General features: G+C 40.8%; 1 protein-coding gene across 2 annotated transcripts in view; it reads left to right on the top strand.

Annotated features, from left to right (window-relative positions):
* The first annotated feature begins 392 nt into the window (after positions 1-392).
* Positions 393-20,295, top strand: part of pik3ca (phosphatidylinositol-4,5-bisphosphate 3-kinase, catalytic subunit alpha) — a 40,183-nt gene continuing 20,280 nt past the window's right edge. The window contains exons 1-10 of one of the 2 annotated variants that reach the window (XM_038295078.1): positions 393-800; positions 892-1,090; positions 9,402-9,508; positions 9,645-9,813; positions 10,156-10,282; positions 10,437-10,646; positions 10,826-10,920; positions 13,741-13,896; positions 13,979-14,224; positions 14,672-14,757. In XM_038295078.1, the coding sequence (XP_038151006.1) occupies positions 9,453-9,508; positions 9,645-9,813; positions 10,156-10,282; positions 10,437-10,646; positions 10,826-10,920; positions 13,741-13,896; positions 13,979-14,224; positions 14,672-14,757 (1,145 nt within the window). In that variant the 5' untranslated portion in view covers positions 393-800; positions 892-1,090; positions 9,402-9,452. The remainder of the gene's footprint in view (positions 801-891; positions 1,091-9,401; positions 9,509-9,644; positions 9,814-10,155; positions 10,283-10,436; positions 10,647-10,825; positions 10,921-13,740; positions 13,897-13,978; positions 14,225-14,671; positions 14,758-20,295) is intronic. The other variant, XM_038295077.1, reaches the window with a different exon arrangement.

Consider the following 20,295-nt stretch of genomic DNA (forward strand, 5'->3'; position numbering starts at 1 on the left):
ATTATTACATGAATAAAAGTGCCATCTGATGCTTTTTTAAACTAGACAATCGTGTTTGTGTGATGAAAAGGCAGATAAGGTGCATTTTAAAATCAGCCACAGGCTAGAGAGATTTCCAAGAATCTAGAGGGAGGATGAAGGTTTCCGGAGACTGCAAGTACATATATATATATATATATAAAGAACACAAACAGCAATTCCACATAAATAATTTAATCTATTAAAGCAAGACTCAGAAACCTCCTTTGTCTGCTGCCATCAACATGAAACTAGAGACCTTAATCACTTCCCGGTTACTTATTTATTTATTCATTCATTTACTCATGCTGGTGTATTGGTCTGCGAAGTGTGACGGGTCGGAGGTGTTTTCATTGAATGCAGCAGTCTGGAGATAAACTGAATCGACACGTCATTGGCTTTCACTATCGCTCACTGTTTGTGTGTTTATGGAGGGAGGGAGGAGAGGAGGGCCACCGACAGAGACAGCGTGGCTGCTTTGTCGCAGTAACACAACTTCTCCGGCCGAGCTGCAGCTCTTCCCATCCTCAGGTGGAGTCTGAGAGGTCACCGGCAGCTCTGTGTTCTCAGTGACAGGAAAACTGTTAAACCACACCGAAGGGTTTAACCACCTGCTCGCTGTCAACGAAACCTGGAGCAAAAGCGACTCCCCGCTTCTCCCCCTCCGCCGACTGGGAGCCACCATCCCCGGATCGGCCGCAGGGACCCAACCTCAGCGGTTGGTTAGCGGGAAGCTAACACACATAAACCGTGGATATAAACTCAGCAAATAGCTTTGACAAGTAAGCAGCTGCACATAAGATGGTTATACCTTTATATTTCAACCAAAAAAATGTAATGTTTTGTTATTTTTGGGGACGTGTTTTCCTAAAGGGGAGGATAGACAGCATTAGCCGTTAGCTGACTTCCCTTCACGAGCCAACGGGAACCAACCGCCGTCGCTGCTGCTGCTGTTGTTGTTTTGGATTTCAGTTTCATCTCTCTCCAAATATTTCAGTGACAACGTGGAGATGGATTGAACCATGAAGGGCGGGACTGTCCAATCATCCAAATAGGAGGGCCGCTCTCAAAGGTAGGCTCAGCTTTATGTTCAGTCTCCCTCGCATCACTTCTGTCGAGCTTTCAATTAACTTCAAACCCAAAGCTAATTTTATGAACCAAATCTCACCCGATCCCTGGGTCATGAGTGTTTCCATTCACCCAGCCTGTTATGCAGGGTGCTGCAAACCTTCTGTTGTCCACTAATATACTGAGCTGTGTTAGATCTAACCAGTCTGTCAGGAGGACTGTGTCATTACTCAAAGCAAGGGGTGTGTCTGGGCCAGTTTTTCCCCCACTTCCTCTGTTTTAAGAAAACTTCCTCTTTGTCCCAACATTCTTCTCTGCATCCTGGGGATCAGGGTTACAGGCTGACCATATCCGTCATCTTTGAAGATTTCCCTTATAGCTGATTATCACAGGTCTCACTGAAGGCTGACTGGATGGCTTTATTTTCCATCAGCTGGAATCATCAGTTTTCCCCAATGTTTATATTATTCCTGTAGCATTACCTCCTAACCTTAGAGCCTTGCAGGGAGTGGCTCCTTTCAGCAAGTATGCATTGATTCATTAAGTTACAAATGTAGTTCCTCCTGTTTTTGTGTGTTTCTAGAGATCTCCTCTGTGTTTATCACAAATAGAAAGTGTTGGATGTCTCAGCTTTGTTTTCACTATAACACAAATAGCTGAATGTGTGCACAAGATATTGTTTGATGGAGATTTTCAATCACAGTTATTTAATGATAGTAATAATGGAACGGAGCAGTGGGCTGCCTGGGGAGCAGTGTGGGGTTAAGGGTCTTGCTCAGGGACCCAGATTGCAGGCTGTGGGGATCAAACCAGGTACTTGAAACCTTATCAGAGCACAAGCACTCTGCTCTAATCACTAGGCCAAAAATCCCCTATATACCAAGTGGGGTCGCAAAAGATATAATACAAATACTATTACTAGACTGGTTCCATTTTCATATTTAATTAGGTACAACACACTTCTTTTTAAAAGACATAGGATTTCAGTTAATTTCAATTTGTTTTATTAAAACAATACCAGTTTAATGCTTTTTTCCCTCTTTTATCAACAACATATTGAAATTAGCAGGGTGAAACTGGCCATAGAAATCAGATAGAGGTACCACCTCATTTCTCTTTTTCACTAATGTAGCATTTATCGTATAGTGCCAAATAAATTGCAAGCACAGCGTACATTCCGTATAAAAATGTTTCAACTGAAACCTCTGTCATATACTTGCAAATACATAAGCTTTGAAGATACAGAACTGGATAAGATTGCATTCAACTAAAAACAGGAAAAGACCCCAGTTTAGTCATAACAGCAAATCTAAAGTAGGAATAATCCGTTTCTATTAAACATGAGTATTTTTTTTAAATCATCACATTATCAGGAATATAAGGTGATATGGAGGATGTAACTTGTTATTAAGCTGTTACCAGAGAACAACAGTAAGTTTATCGTCAGTGCCATGCTGAGGGGATGCTTTGCTTCCTTCATAATCAGACTGCACATTATTTTTCTAATGATGGTATGAGCTAATATTAAATATTGGAAAATATATTTTTAAATGTGGTAAATTATAAGAGAATATTTGTATGATCCAATGGGTTTACTTCCAATCTTTTTAGTTTTTCTAATAGTTTTTAAAATCTGGAGATGACATTATTTTACACACATTTTCCCAGCAGTGTGTCTCAACAGCTGACTCACTTTGTGCTTATGGTTGTGTTGTGTTGGACCCTAGCAGGCTGTCTAAAGCAGTTGTGTCATTTCCCAGTGCTGAATGACACAAGGCCGGATGAAGTAATCATGACTTCAAACTTCAATGCTTTGCTTTTTAGCCTGGCCTTTTTTTTTTTTTGTTAATATTTGTTAAGTGTGTCGCAACTAGGGGTGTGCAAAATAATCGTGATGATGATGCATCGTGATTCTAATTTTCGTGATCTACTGCATCGATTCTTGATGCCAAGAATCGATTATTAATTTAAAAAAATGAATAAATAAAATTGCATGAATGGTATGCAAACATCAGCCAAAAACAAGTGTAATACCACTTCCAGTCCAGTAGATGTCGCTGCAAATGTGTTGACGCATGCTGCCTTGTGTCACAAGCATTTCCGGCCGCGGGATACTGTGCCGAGTCATTCAAAAACAAAACATGGAGGAGAAAATATTGCAATGCATCGCAATAATTCAAGTATCGTGATAGAATCGCATCGTGGCCTGTGAATCGTGATTCGAATCGAATCGTGACTTCTTTGGCGATACCCACCCCTAGTCGCAACAATACTAATGCTTTCCTCCTGAAAATGTTTTTTTTTGTAAAGCATTACATTTTCTTCAAATATTATGCTTTTGTCATTCTCCTTTTTATATTCTTTTGTTGTTGTTTTTTTTTTCTAGAAGCTAGAACTAAAATACATCTGTTGTCCTTTAACATTAGAAATCCCAACGGTTCTGAGATTTTAAAGGGAAAGAACTTTATTTACATTAATCAAATGTTGCTCATGTTAAAGGGGAATTTCGTTTTTTTTTTTTACATTTGGCCCTTGATTTTAGGTTGTTACATCATGTTCTACACACGCTGCTTTGTTTTTAAAAAATAGAAATACAAAAAATATAACCGCGGATGTCTGGGGGACAGTGATTCGTCTACATGTTATGAATGCTGGTATTCCCCTTTAAGTTTCTTTTGGCCTCAGACTGGTGATTTTATAAATAATGTCTACACTAATCAGCATGTATAGAACTTATAAAATGTTGAATACTAGCTGTATTTATGACAATTTATATATGCTGATTTTACTTCTAGAAGTATTTTTAAGTTGGGCTTTTTAAATATGTTTAAGAGACATTATTTGACTTTTTAGGTGACTCTTTACAACTAAACCAGCATTTAATGGTCAGACCATCACCTCAGTAATTCAGCGTAGATGCATCTATAAGCCTGTAGCCTATTTTCCCTGAACGACTTTGGACGTCAAGCGTGTCCGATGTAAATGGGTCCGACCTAGTAAACAATCAAGGCGTTTGATCCAAGATGGAGTTTGTGGAGAATCAAGCAGCATCCAGCTTAATTCAGACACCAATAGCAACTCCATGTAAGGTGAAAAAAGTACAAAATTAAAAAAAACTGTTAAGTATGAGTCCTGCAGTTCTGTGTTTTGGCAACAGGTGACAGTATCATTAGAAAACTCCCTAATGCCTTTAATGTAACTGATACTAAAATATTTTATTTCTGATCTTTTTAATTTCTAAATTAAACTGATCCCTTTGTGTAACATGTAGCTAACAGTGAGCTGCTGCTGTGAGTCTAAAACTCGGGTTACACTTTAAGGCTGATTTATATTCAGAAACCAGGTCGTTTGCGTGTGTGTTACAGTTAACGCAAATGTGCCCCTTCCGCAAACACTCTGTTGCACCTCTCCAAAATTGTAGGTGACCACAGACAGAGCCGCAGACGGGAGGCCTCTGATTGGAATCTACATCCGCTCTACACTATGCGTATTTCCTGTTTGGTACCTTACCGGCTTGTTTTGTTTGTATGACTGCCATTGTGGAAAACGACTTGTGAAGTTGGACCAGCTAGAAGAGCGAGGTGCATGAGATCACTGGGACCCTTTTTCCACCTGGATCCCCACTCTTTTTCACCCTCATGTCTCTCCATGGTCGCACAAACTTGCCCCCACTTCCTCACCACATAAGCGACCCACAGCTAGTTTGTGGTTGTCCCTCTTGCATTGTGGCGTGGAATAACATAGCACAGACCACACTTCAATATTGGGCATAAATAAAACATTTCTGTGACACACTGCTGCGGGAGTATAACCAGCCCTTCAGTCAAAAAGACCTTAGGGTTGTTGGAATGTATTTTGCCTTTGGGACTGGCAAATGGGAAGTTAAAGGAATCTGATAAACCCTTGTAGATGTGCATAGACCTACTTTGATATTTTAGAGGGATAATTTTTCTTAGGATTGATATTGAGTTTAACATTTTAGTATTGCATAAATTCTAGTGCAAAAGCTTTGTCCATAAGGTAGAAAAAACATATTTCCACATCTGCTTTTTATAGTTAAGCCTTTTGAAAAAATAGGGGTTTACATGACTTCAATGGCAGTAAGTGGTTGATGTTAGGACATGGCTTTTATGTAGACGTAACTGGGCTGAATCACGATGTTGTTGTCCACTTTTTGTGCTCCTGAAATATAATTAGAGCTGGGAGCAAGAGATTCAAAGGTCTGAAATGAGTCTGGGACATAGTATAGCTGACCTGACCTGGAGGGATGGATGCAACTTCAATGTGGTCATTACGGTACTTTAGTAATTTCAAAATGCTTTGCACGTATTGATCTTGATCTGCTGATATGATTAAAGAAATGTCTTTTTTAATGTCAGAGGTTAGGTGAAAGTAGCAACTGCTACTTTTCTTTGAAATTTGTAGTTTCACGATTACCACTCAGCTCAATTTTCAGAAAATAGTTTGTTGAATTTTATACAAATGATTTCTCCCATGTTCTTATTAGAATGCAGAGATTTGGATCAACCTTGAAAGATGAATTTCTGACCAAATGGAAAAGTCATTATTTAGTCTTGAAGCTTTCCATGTTGTTACGTTACTGTCATAAGCTGCCTGCATTGGGTTTTGTTACAATATTTAAGTATGAGATCAGCACAAAGTAGGAAGAAAAAAAATAGATGTTGGTTATTCTTTTTCGACCAAAAAGGTGAATTTATATTTAGACCCCTGGGTTTGTACTGTTAACAGTATACAAAGGCTGCAGTATTTAGCATATAGGTAAAAAGGTTTCTTATTGATCTAAATAGATCAGACCAGCTTATACCCATTTCCTATGCCCCTTGCATGGATGGTATTGTTTAACCTTTTGAGGAATTGTGACAATATTTACTTTGATATTCTTCTTGTCAAGACAAGGCCAGTTTGCCCTCTAGGTTACATTCTTCAGAAAACACCAACAAAAAAGGTCTGATTGGGTTAAAATCAAATCTGTTTAGTTGTGATGTACATTTGTAGAGACCAAAAACTTTGATTATCCTTCTCCTGCATTGTGTTGTCATAAATAGGTACACTAAATTGAAATATAAAGGGATTTTCCATCCCAGTGTCACAAGGCGCAGGCATCTGATGCAAAGTGTTTGCTTCAAAGTGAATGACACAATGCATGTGACTGTCCACTGTTGTTACATACTTATCCAGGAGGAATTGAACCTGAAAGTCAGAAACTCGATGCAATCAGCTGGGTTTCCTTTGATAGAAAACTACAGCCAATCTGTATGATTTCACTGAATTGGTGTTGAGAATTGGTGCAATATGAATGAAAATGAATGCATAGTCTGTTATTAGTCCACGAACATGTCTGAGTTCAGATCTGTAGTTGACCCAACAGCTTTACCGGATTGATTGAGCAAACTCGGACTAAACCACAGATTGTAAGCCTGACTGGCAAATTCAACAATAAATCCTCCATCTATAGCAGTTCTCAGTGGACTCAAAGTAACAACATCAACCAACTGAATGGCCAAATCAATCACACTTTGGAGTTTTGGGATAATGGGACTTTTAAATTCCTATGCATTCAAACTGTAGTATGTAAACTGATAAGTTCCCTTTGGGTAACGCTGGTATGCTTTACATAGATGCTGGTCATTCTAGCATTTCCTACTTTTGTGGGTGGTTGCAACATGATTGGTGCACTTTACATGGCTTCTTTGTGGTTCAGCTGCTGTCGTTTCTAATCACTCCCATCTTGTCAGAGCACCATCGATGGTGGAATAGTGATGACTAGGGGTGGGTATTAGTGTTGCGCCGATGCCATTTTTTGGCCCCGATACCCGATACCTGGCTGTGCAGTATCGGCCGATACCGATACCATATTAATGTAAAATAATTGCCATCATGGCTTTGTCAAGCTGCTGCCTTCCTTTGTGAAGCAGGAAAAAATCTAATTCTAATCTAAAGTGAATCCAGTAGAACTTTTTGGGTGACAATAGTTGAATAAACTTATGGCTCTCAAAATGGTATCGGTGCCCTATTTGTTGGTAGTCGCCGATACCGATACCACCATTTTAGGGCAGTATCGGGGCCCCGTCCGATACTGGTATCGTTATCAGTGCAACACTAGTGGGTATTGGCAAAGAAGTCATGATTCAATTCGAATCACGATTCACATACCACGATGCGATTCTATCACGATGCATCACGATACTTGAAATATTGCGTTGCATTGCGATATTTTCACTGAACACTGTAGGAAAAAGATACAGCCCTTACCAGTGGCTGACTAGCTGGGTATGATCTGGACTGTGTCTTCAATTGATACATAACTGAAAGCAACTGAATTCATACATAGCTGTATTTATTGAAACGACTTTTGGAGGTGTTGCCATGAAAACAAATACTGGACAAAAATATTACTATTACTGGCGTGGACACACTGTCAAAAAGATCTTAGGATTCATCAAACTTAAAATAACAAAATAAGGATAATCAGTGCCGTTTAAATGGCCTCAGTGGTCCTTTAAACCAATGAAATGAAAACCTTCAAATGTATGACATTTCCCCTTTTGTAAATTACGTGCGTCATATCAATTTCGATTTTATCTTCTTTGTTTTGTAAGCCAAAATGCATCCAAGCATCTGACTTGAAATGTGATGGAACCGTGGGGCGAATTTTCATAGTGTCCTCCATGTTTATTTAATGACTCGTCGCAGTATCCCACGGCCGGACATGCTTGTGACACAAAGCAGTGGGCGTCAACACATCCGCAGCGACATCTGCTGGACTGGAAGTTGTGTTCCACTTGGTTTGGCTGATGTGCGCCAACCGTAGGGTTGGGAATTGAAAAGATTTTCACGATTCCGATTCCCTTTTCCAATTTGGGGGAAAAAGGAGAACAAACAGTTTGATTATCAGCATCAACTTTGTTTACTTAACTATTGCACAATCTTACAAACTCAACAAGATCAAGATGTCCACAGGTAATGTGAAACTGGAGTAACATCTGTGTTTAAATGAAAAATGAATACAAGAACAAACTTAATAACCAACAATGTCTAATAACAAATTATGGGATAATAACCTATTTTAAATAACAAAAAATACTAATTATAAAACAGTAGTAGGGAAAATTAACACTTCTTTTGCAGAAAGATGAGCATATCTGCTTTTTCTGGAAGGATACAGGATCTTTCAGGGCTTATGGTGTCTCCAGCCGTGGAGAACACCCTCTCAGATGGGGTGGAGGAAGCCTGCACACAGAGGTAGTTTTCAGCCAGTCCAGATAGCAAGGGCAGCGTATCTTGCTTGTTCCACCACCACAGAGTGGCGCTATCCCTGCAGGGGATGGAGGGCAAGCTTTTACAGAGCTGGATTTCCTGGTCTACCCTCTGGGCTAAGGAAAGACGGGGCTTTGATTCACAAAGTGACCGCAGCTCGTTGTCTTCCTCCTCGAATTGTTCTTCCAACTTGCGTAACTTGCGTAACTTACGTAGCTTGCGTAACTTACGTAAAAACGTGACGTAAGTCGTGCTCCCCAGAGCCGGCGCTCTAGGCTCTGGTGCTGCGGGAATCGAAAAAAGAATCGTTCAGCGAGCTGCCAAACGATGCCATGGAATCGGAAAATACGGAACCGGTTCTTAACAGGAACCGGTTTTCGATTCCCATCCCTAGCCAACCGTTCATGTATTTTATTTGTTCATTTTTTTTAAATAATCGATTCTTGCCTTCAAGAATCGATGCAGTAGATCACAAAAATTAGAATCGCGATGCATCGTCATGACAATTATTTTGCACACCCTTAGTGATGACTGGACCGAGCTCCTCGGAGAGACCCGGTCATTTCACACGTCTATGGAAACAGTCTGAATCCCCCATGTGCTTAGTGGCTGTGGAAATGAAGTACAGTTTTAGCTTAAATGCTCTTACTGGGTTTTTCTTTCAGCAAGAGCATGTTACAGTAATTATTATTCAATTACTAAATTGGTTAACAGCTATTTAGATAAGGAATTTATGAAATGTATTCCAGTTGATTTAAAGAAATATTCGGTATTCAAATCACTAATGAGTGAAACTCACTTTGATAAATACCTACCAACAGAAAGCCCCTTAGTTATTTTGCTTGATTTACATTCATAATCAGCTATTTTTTCTAAGAATCAAATGTACATGGTTAGTAGGGACAGGGGATTTGAATCACCTAATGGTGATGTGGAGGAATGGCTTGTTGTACATCTCTGACCTGCATATCTCAAGGGATTTTATAATTCTTACTGTAAAATAAAAGGAACTTTGTTTGCTTTCTGTCTCCCTTCAGGTTGTGCTCTTCAGCTTACCTTTGCAACAGAGCTGAGAGACTGAGCAGAAGATGCCTCCAAGGCCATCCTCAGGGGAGCTATGGGGCATCCACCTGATGCCTCCAAGGTAAGTCTCCCTGTTCTAAAACTTATTATGTTGGTATACAAGTGTTAGAATAATTGTTTTATCATTTTAAATAAGAAAAAAATCCAGACTATTTTTCTTAACAGAGCCCTAATAATGTTTCTTGGTGTGTCTTTAGGATCCTTGTGGACTGCTTGCTACCCAATGGGATGATTCTGACTCTGGAGTGTCTCCGAGAGGCCACTCTAATTGCCATCAAGCATGAATTGTTCAGGGAGGCCAGAAAGTATCCTCTTCACCACCTCCTACAGGAAGAAACATCATACATTTTTGTCAGTGTTACACAGGTGAGAAATCAATGGGAGTTGAAATGTGTGAGGATCAAACATGAAATCAAGAAGATCGAATAGCATGAACCACAGTGTAGGGATTTATCTTGAAATGCCTGAGCATCTTAGCACACTGCTTGGGCAGGTGACAATTAGCAGCATTCATTCATAGGTTACCTCACTGGAACAAACTGCCTTTGGCTGGGAAGACGACCTGTGCCAAAAGTATTTTTTTAGTTTGAGTTATTTAGCAATACAGAATCTTAAATGCTGGGTACATTTCCACTTCAAACCTTGCTTTAAAGATGATCTATCAGTATCATTATTGACCAATCCTTCTGATATTCTACCTACAAATAGGAAGCAGAACGGGAAGAGTTCTACGATGAGACCCGGCGGTTGTGCGACCTTCGACTCTTCCAGCCTTTTCTCAAGGTCATCGAGCCAGTCGGCAACAGAGAAGAGAAGATCCTGAACAGAGAGATTGGTGAGATCATGGGTTTTATTGAAACAACTTTTTTTTTCATTGAAAAGATATAAAATAAAAAATAAGTCCATGTATTTTTTTAGAATGCAGATTAATGCCTTATTCACACAAGACAGATTAAAGTAATGTGTTCTTGTTTTGTTTTGTGTGTAAGGATTTGCTATTGGCATGCCCGTGTGTGAGTTCGACCTTGTGAAGGACCCTGAGGTTCAGGACTTCAGGAGAAACATCCTTAATGTTTGTAAAGACTCTGTGGAGCTGAGAAATGCCAGTGGTCCTCACAGCAGAGCTCTGTATGTTTACCCTCCCAATGTGGAGTCAACAAAGGAACTTCCAAAACACATCTCAAGCAAACTTGATAAAGGTATTACTAAACATCTTCTATTTTTAATTCAATTAAGACATTCGAATCGGTGATTCTCAGAGAAACATTTGAAATGAGATGGGTTTTACTGATGTATGAAGTCTGGAGAAATGAAGCAACATGTTCGATCCGTTTACTTTCATAGCATTGATGTGATTTTTTTTCATCCCCTCTTACAGGTCAGATTATTGTTGTGATATGGGTGATAGTTTCCCCAAACAATGACAAACAGAAGTATACGTTAAAGATCAACCATGACTGTGTGCCTGAACAGGTGGGTTTCATTATCCACTGACCCTAAATGCATATGTATTTTAAAGGCAGATTTTAATTTGAAGCTTTGAAAAATCACTAAGATGAGAGAGCGTCTATTGTCCGATATATGTGTCAAACATTTCTTTTTTTGTCATGTTTTTCTGATAATGGTTATAAAGTGTCATTTTAAATAAGAATTAAGAGTTGTTACTATAATCATTAGACTTAGATTTAGACAGATTTATTTGTCATTTTGTTTACACAAGTGTAAAACAAAAAGAAATTTTGTTTAGAACAGCTCTCTGGACATTTTGATTTTTTTTTTTTTTCAAGTACAGCCTTAAAAAATAGTAAAAAAAATATATATATAAAAACAGCACTATATATATATGACTGTAAATTTACAGTTCTAACATTTTCAGTTTTTTTGTTCATTATAATGAACATAGTACATTTTTATTTTGATGGTTGAATATTCACATATATTTCCCAGACATCATTTCATAGCATTTAGAAAAACAGAAGTGTGCATTCTTAGGCTACGTTCACACTGCAGCCTGAAGTGACCCAATTCCGATTTTTTTGCCCATATGTGACCTGTATCTGATCTTTTTATGACAGTCTGAACGACACAGATCGGATTTTTTCAAATGCGACCCAGGCCACTTGGATATGTGGTCCTGAATCCGATACGTATCTGATCTTTTCAAATGCGACCTGTGTGTGTACGGCCAGGTCGCATTCATCCGACCTACACGTCATTGATACTTGATAAATGTTACTAAACATTACTAATCTGCGTCCTACTAAGCGGAGGCGGGAAAAACTAACAACCATTGCGGAAGACAACACAGAGAGCAGTCAATGGAGAGAAATAGCTCGATTCAGATCAAACTCGAAGGGTCTTACCGGAACCGGGTCTTTCTTTTTGATCTTCTTAAAAAGATTTCGTTCGTAATGTGCCTGCTCCTGTTGGAGAAGAACTTAAAGAACGCAATATACGCTGCGGTATTACGAGTCATGTTTACTTCCGCAAACACTGAGGACGCTTGCTACAAGTGACGTCATCGCGTCCTCGAGTGCGCATGCGGGACACTTCGGTTGAACGCTTTCAGTTCACACAGTAGATCACATACAAGTCGCATATACTTGGAAGTGTGAACGGACACGCAAAAAAATCCGATTTCACAAAAAAATCGGAATTGAGCATTAAGGCCTGCAGTGTGAACGTAGCCTTAGAGTGGGCCTCAGAGGACGCAGATATAAAGACCACAAAGTATACCAAAAAATAGTATCAGGCTTTTAGCTACAGCAATGCATACGTGCGTACATTGTATGGCCTTTATAAAAAAAAAATAAAAAACAGCCAAATTGCACGCCCTGCTTTTGCCCTGGAAACTTTGCTCAAATGTTCAAAATTTCACAAGCAGCACATGCTAAAGCTGGAAAAACTGAATTTTTGTTGCTCAACATGCCTGATCAACCAATCAGAGAAGCTGATCTTAGGTTGGCAGGGAGACAACTGTTTATTAATGCCTAAATAAATTTAAAACAACAAAATCAACAAAGTATGTTTGCTTTTATTATCCTGGTGCCTGGAATTTGTGCCATATACTTGAGAAACACTAACATCTATTTTTAGCCATCATGAACAATAGGGGAAAGCCCGACCGGGGCCTGATGCAGCTGGGAATGAGTGACAGCGCACAATCTTGATGAACTGACTGCAATTTTGAGGTGGACTTTCTCTGATAAAAGTATATTAAAACTACATTTTACCCACTTATAACAGCAAATATAGCAAAGCAGCTCTCTGCCATTTAACACAGGAGCAGCAGAAGCATCAGACACATCTGGACATTTTACTGGATGCGCTTTAGGAGTATTAAAGATGCTCTTGAGGCGCTTCTGACCTTAATGTGGACAAGAGTCAAAAATGAAGCAGCAGGGGCTTTTTTGCTGCTTAAATCGTGCCGTGAACGTAGCATTTTAGTTTGAAATAACCTTTGAAACTTAACCTATGAAACTTCCACCTCTAGTCAAGCATACATGCTTCCTATAATCAATAGTAGTGTTGTAATACAGAGAAAAAGTTAGATGTATTCCACCTCAAAATGCAGGAAATGGCATTTCAAAATTTCCCCTTATGCAGCGCAAAGCCTAACCATGTGATACACCAAGGTGTACACCTTATGAAATATTCCTAGCTAAAAGCCTGAGTCATATAATGGCCTATAATCATGGAGAAGGAGTTTTTGGTACCATTTACAAGGAGGAGTGGATGGTGCAAAATATCATTGCTAAAGAACCTGGCTGTTAAGACTGTCGACTATGAATGTGAAGTTGAACGGAAGGAAAAACTTAAAAAGTGGCAAAAACGACAAGGATAATTGCTGCCTTCAAAGAATATGAAAATAAGCCTATTGAACAGTTAAAGCTGTAATTTCTAGGTCTGGAGATGTTTTTTTTTGACGAAAAGTATAGTTATTTATGTAAAATGAGCCCTATCATATTATTATGAAGATATCATTTACACCACATTAACATATTTTCAGTAGGCTGATGCTTCTGAATATAAAAATCCTTCTTTAATTGTTTTATGTGATAAAACATTTTCAAAGAATTAGGATTTTGGCAGCTCCATCGGCTGTTAAGCATCAAAATATCAGGAAAAAATCCCACCAGTTAATAAAGCTATATAAATTTAATTTGAGATATTTTAATTCAATTCCTGAAAAAATTGTTTTTAGTGATGCTATGGTTCATCCCATCTGTTCACTAATTGATGCTGCTAAAACAGCCTCCAACTTTATCTGCCTGATTGCTTCGTGCCTTAAAGGTGATTGCAGAGGCTATTCGCAAGAAGACGCGCAGCATGCTGCTGACCCAAGACCAGCTAAAGATGTGTGTTCAGGAGTATCAGGGGAAATACATCCTCAAAGTTTGTGGCTGTGATGAGTATCTACTGGAAAACTACCCTCTTAGTCAGTACAAGGTAAGATCCAGCCAAATTACTGTGGTTGAACCTGCTTTACTCCAATAGATGTTTGAGGTTGTTTCTTTCTCTTTTCTTCCAGTACATCCGTAGTTGCATCATGCTGAACAGGATGCCTAACCTGATGCTGATGAGTAAAGACAGTCTGTACACCCAGCTTCCTACAGATAACTTTGTCATGCCATCGTATGCTCGACGCATCTCCACGGCAACATCGTATATGAATGGAGAGGCATCTTCCAAGTTGCTGTGGACCATCAACGGAACTCTGCGAATACGGATCCTTTGTGCCACCTATGTTAATGTGAATATACGGGACATAGACAAGGTGGGGATATCTGGCTCTTATTAATCTACATTAGTTTTTTGGCTCCATAATTGGAGTTTATTAGCTAAAAAAAAAAAGAAGGCTAATCGGCATTATTTTCAGTTTGGTAGGATACAAGTTTAGCTTGAGACGACAATAACTTGACTGTTTTATTAAGATCTGCACCTCATCCTGTTGTCCTACTTGCTTGCCTCCTGTTGAAACAAAAGGCCATTGTGTTGCTCTAAAGTGATTTCTACCAAGGGGAAGCAGATCTGTTGCTTTGTGCAGCTTTTCTTGCTGGAATAATTTTAAAATGCGGGGAAAAAGCCCTAAAAAACTTTTTACAGTTGAATTAGTAGCAAACCTTTTGTCAAATCTCTGATCAATATGATTAATACTTTCTGGTTGTAACAACATTACTTTGAAAGCATTTTGTTTAGCCATTTTAAATGTCCTTTTTTGTAGATTTATGTGAGGACTGGAATTTACCACGGAGGTGAACAAATGTGTGACAACGTCAACACGCAGAGAGTACCTTGTTCTAATCCCAGGTAAGTTATCACAATTTGAAAAGACATTAAGAGTACTTTGTTATGGTTGGTTAGGATAAGTGGTCTGATCTTCAAACATTCCCATGTGCTACGATCGCTTGTTCGAAATAAGAGAAAAGAAATGGCACAAGCAGTAAATGGGTGTGTTAGCCGAGCTTTGTCCTGCTATCGTGTTTACAGTTGTTCCTATACATGCCAAGCTTTTGAAGATCAAGTCTACAATGTTCTGTTTTAAATCCACACCAGGGTTAAACAATAAAAAAATCAGTGGGGTCCGAATAAAGAAAATTAACAACCAGTAAAAGTTCGGAGACATTTTTATCATAATCCATTACTCTAAACAGCATTTCACACTGAAATAAAAAGTAGGTGTTTATGCATCCATGTTATACATTGAGTTTTTAAATAAGAAATCTAAAAAATTTTAACATTTTTGCATTTTAAAATCAAAATTGCTTTCATACTAGAGAACAGCAATCGTCCAATTTGGTATATAGACAATTTCCTCACTCACTTGAAAACTGACTGTTTTTATATTTTTATTTTTTATGGCTTAATGAGAGAAAGGGGGCTTTATGCTGCCCTGCAAGGCTTTAAACCTGAGTTTATATGGTGACAAAGTCATTCAAAAGCACATATCAAGGTGCTCATTCGTGAGCCTGGATCGATATTTATTACTAAAAGTAGCTAGCAGCAGCAACCCCTGCTGACACAGCTCATTGGCTAATTTGTATCACATGCAGCTTGGTGCCGGATGCTCCAGATGGCTTTACCATATTAACAGGATAAGCACTGCAATCCGGAACCTGGTCCGCTAATCTGTGACAACTGATCTACCCAATATTACATAAAGCAGTTAGAGGATGGGGGAAGGGCTTAAGAGTTTAGAGCAGGATGGTAACAGTAATTGGCTGCTTTTATGACTTAACCAAGTGCTAGGTGTGGATTTATCCCAAAGGCCATAAAAGTATTAAAGTTGCAGGAAGTCTTCCTTGTAGATTCTGGTCATAGAGCATTCCTCTTTAAAACTCTGGATTAGTGCTTCTATGATCTCTTTGTATGTCTTCTAAAACCATCAAATGGTCGTGGTGGAAGGTGGTTCTCAATGAGCCTGGTTGAGAACTAGGAGCAAAACCTCTCCCGAAGGTTTTGTTCCTGTTTAAAGCATAGTTTTCTTCTCCACTGTCGCTGCATACGTGCCTGGTATGAGCGATTGCTGCCAAGTTAACAACACAGTGCCAGCAATTGTCCACAGTTACTACATGTTTTTACAGGATTATTTCTACAGGCACTTCACCAAAAGCAATCTGCTGGACTTAGATAACAATATATTTTGTAAATTGGAGCTATAAAAATGAATTGTTTTGATAATGGTTTGAATACCAAATAAGTTTATCATTGTTGTTACCCCAGTCCAGTTAATTGCTAAGGTGAACATCTAAGTACTCATCAGAGTGCACTTTCACTCCTGGATATTCACCAGTGTTAGCGTATTGGAAAATTAACCACCAGCTCCTAATTTTTCTCTATGTTATTTGGATGTGTGTCCACTAGCACCAGTGCATAGAACCCTAGTTTCAGTTTGTTTGAGTTGTCCTCACTGAACAATGAGGCTGCCTATGACAGGCTCACCCAATAAAAATTCTCATATCCTGGCGCTTCTCATATCCTGGCGCCGCCTCGGGTGGCAGCCTGTAGCCGCAGCTCCCGCCGTGCATTTTTAACTTTTATTTATTTGTTAGTGTGTTTCTTTCCTTGTTTTTCTATTTATTGCAAGTCCGTACATAAACGTTGGAACAATGGCTGGATTAAGTTTTGCGACTCTTTTCCGCGTTCTTCTGTTACTTTTTTTTACTTTTTGTAACTGAGAGCGTTGCCAGCAGTAGCAGGGGCATTGTTTACACGCGTGATCAGCTGATTGCTCTGTGTAAGCCCACGCTGCTGCCCGGAGACAGGCCTGTGGTCCCGGAGGAGTTACGGAGGAGACGCCGGGGTTGCAGAGCTGGAACCAAGCGGAGGGAGAAAAGGAGAAGACATAGGCCAGCGGTCCCAGCGATAATAATGGGAAATGTGAGGTCTTTGGCGAACAAGACGGACGAGCTCTCAGCGCTGGTGAGGACTCAACGGGAATACCGCGAGTGTAGCTTATTTTGCTTCAGTGAGACTTGGCTACACTCCAACATCCCGGACAGCAGTGTGGAGGTCACCGGTTACAGTTTGGTACGTGGAGACAGAGACTGTTCTAAAAGTGGGAAGAAGAAAGGCGGCGGGCTTGTACTTTAGGTGAGTGAGAGGTGGTGCAACCCTGGACATGTCAGAGTGAAGGAACGTCTCTGTACCCCGGACATTGAACTGCTGGCTGTGGGATTGCGCCCGTATTATTTGCCAAGGGAGTTTACATCTACCATTGTTATTGCTGTCTACATCCCACCATCAGCTGATGCAGCGGTGGCCTGTGACGTCATCAGCTCCGCCGCTGCTAAACTGCAGACTGATCATCCAGATGCGTTCATGGTTATTACTGGTGATTTCAATCATGCCTCACTGAACAATACTCTCAGTAACTTTCACCAGTATGTTAACTGCCCCACCAGAGACAATAAAACACTGGATTTATTATACACCAATACCATGGACGCATATGAAGCCGCAGCCCTCCCTCCCCTCGGCAGGTCAGACAACAACCTGGTCTTGATGACCCCGAAGTATGTCCCACTTGTGAAAAGGCAGCCGGTGCACACCAGGGTGGTGAGGAGGTGGACACCAGAGGCTGCTGAGGCACTGCAGGACTGCTTCGAGTCCACAGACTGGGACGTGTTATGTGAGCCACATGGGGAGGACATCGATGGGATGACCAACTGCGTTACGGATTACATCAGATTCTGCGAGGACACCACCATGCCAGCCAGGACCGTCCAGTGCTTTCCTAACAACAAGCCCTGGATTACCAGTGACCTGAAGGAACTTCTGAACAAAAAGAAGAAGGCTTTCAGGTCTGGAGACAGAGAGGAGCTGAGGAGAGTGCAGCACGAACTCAGGGACATGCTGAGGATGTGCAAGGACAATTATAGGAGGAAGCTGGAGGCCAAACTCCAGCAAAACAGTGTGAGGGACGTGTGGGCTGGAATGAAGTACATCACGGGGATGAAGGGGAAGGACAGGCAGACACCTGGGAGCCTGGATAGAGCGAACCAGTTCAACCAGTTTTTTAACAGGTTTAACTCACCTCCTGCCACCCCTCTGACACCTCCAGCCCCCCACACACTCACACTGTCCCAAATGGCTCAACCCTCCCCCCAGCCTTCTCCTGTACAGCACCTCTCCACCACCACCCTCCCCTCCTCCTCCTCCACTGAGGACATCTGCACCAACCCCCGTGTGACTACAGGCCAGGTTAAGAGGCAGCTGGAAAGACTACATCAGCGCAAGGCTGCAGGCCCTGATGGCATCACACCCAGGATCCTGAAGACCTGCGCCAGCCAGCTGTCTCCTGTACTGGGACATCTCTACAACCTCAGCCTGAGTCAGGAGAAAGTCCCATTGCTGTGGAAGACGTCGTACTTGGTTCCTGTCCCCAAGAAGCCGAGGCCATCCGACCCAGCAGACTACAGACCGGTCGCCCTCACATCACATGTGATGAAGGTCCTGGAGAGACTGGTCTTAGCCCAGCTGAGGCCATAGGTGAGGACGTTTCTGGACCCTTTGCAGTTTGCCTACCAGTCCCACTTAGGAGTTGACGATGCTGTCATTTACTTGCTGCAACGAGCCCATTTGCATCTGGATGGTGGAGGAGGCACTGTGAGGATCACTTTCTTTGATTTCTCCAGTGCTTTCAACACCATTCAGCCTCTGCTGCTGGGTGAGAAGCTGCGGGTGATGGGTGTCGACGACACAAGGATCTCCTGGATTACTGACTACTTGACAGGCAGGCCACAGTTTGTCCGTCTGGGCAGTGTCCTGTCTGATGTGGTGGTCAGTGATACAGGGGCTCCACAGGGAACTGTGCTCTCTCCCTTCCTCTTCACCGTATACACCACTGACTTTCAGTACAATTCTGAGTCATGTCACCTGCAGAAGTTTTCTGATGACTCAGCTGTTGTAGGGTGTATAAGAGAGGGAGAGGAGGGGGAGTACAGGACACTGGTGGACAACTTTGTGGAGTGGTCCGAACAGAACCACCTGAGGCTGAATGTCAACAAGACCAGAGAGATGGTGATTGACTTCAGGAGAGAGAAGAGGTCTTCACAGCCACTACGGATTAGGGGGGAGGTGGTGGAGGAGGTGGAGGACTACAGATACTTGGGAGTGATAATTGACAATAGACTGGACTAGAGGTCTAACTCTGAGGCTGTGTACAAGAAGGGGATGAGCAGACTGTATTTCTTGAGGAAGCTGAGATCCTTCAATGTGTGCAGCAAGATGTTGGAGATCTTTTACCAGTCTGTTGTTGCCAGCACCATTTTCTTTGCTGCTGTGTGTTGGGGCAGCAGCATTAGAGCCAGCGACACCAACAGACTTGATAAAATCATCAGGAGGGCTGGTTCTGTACTTGGACTCAGGCTGGAGTCTTTTGAGACTGTGGTGGAGAGGAGAACGCTGAATAAACTCTTATCCATCATTGACAATGATCAGCACCCTCTCCACCACAAAGTGGTCAGACAGCGAAGCACCTTTTCTCACAGGCTGCTCCAGCTCCGCTGTCGAAGGGACAGATACAGGAAATCTTTCCTACCATATGCCATCACATTGTACAATAAAAAATAAACTCTTGTTTCAGCATACAGTAACCAGCACTGTACTGTACTGCACTCCATATTTTAATACTTATTTATAATCTGTTCACTGCACCTCAGGACTGTTCACTGCACCCTTATAATGTAAATACGTGTGGATGTTATGTTATTTTTACTTTTTCTTATCTTATTGTGTTGTGACTGTCACTATGTGTAAAGCTGCTGCTACACTGCAATTTCCCAGCTTGGGATAAATAAAGTACATCTATCTATCTATCTATCTATCTATCTATCTATCTATCTATCTATCTATCTATCTATCTATCTATCTATCTATCTCTCTATCTCTCTATCTCTCTATCTATCTATCTATCTATCTATCTATCTCTATCTCTATCTCTATCTCTATCTCTATCTCTATCTATCTATCTATACCTCTGAAGATGTTTACTTAGAGTGATGATGGAGAGGTCCACAGTGTAGAAGCGAAACAGGAAAAGAGCTGACACAGTTCCCTTTGGTTCCCCCGAAGAGCAGACTAACCAGTAACCAGCGAATACGAATGAGATGCCAATTTTTTCAGCTAACTTTTAAAAATTTGAAAAAATAAAATGCATATTAGACTGTGGACCCGTTCCATACATTTATATTAGGCTTGGTTGTATTAAAAAAAGGAAGGAGAGTAGGCAAGCAAGCGCTGAGCACAGATTAGCTATTGACCAAAGTTTTGATAACCTGTTGCAATTAGGCATGGTGTTCTCACTTTACCATGTCAGCTAGTATTAGTGATGGTTCATGTTATCTG

Source organism: Cyprinodon tularosa, unplaced genomic scaffold (genome assembly GCF_016077235.1).
Source record: "Cyprinodon tularosa strain WSP-4 unplaced genomic scaffold, ASM1607723v1 ctg35, whole genome shotgun sequence".
Classification (NCBI taxonomy): Eukaryota; Metazoa; Chordata; class Actinopteri; order Cyprinodontiformes; family Cyprinodontidae; genus Cyprinodon; species Cyprinodon tularosa.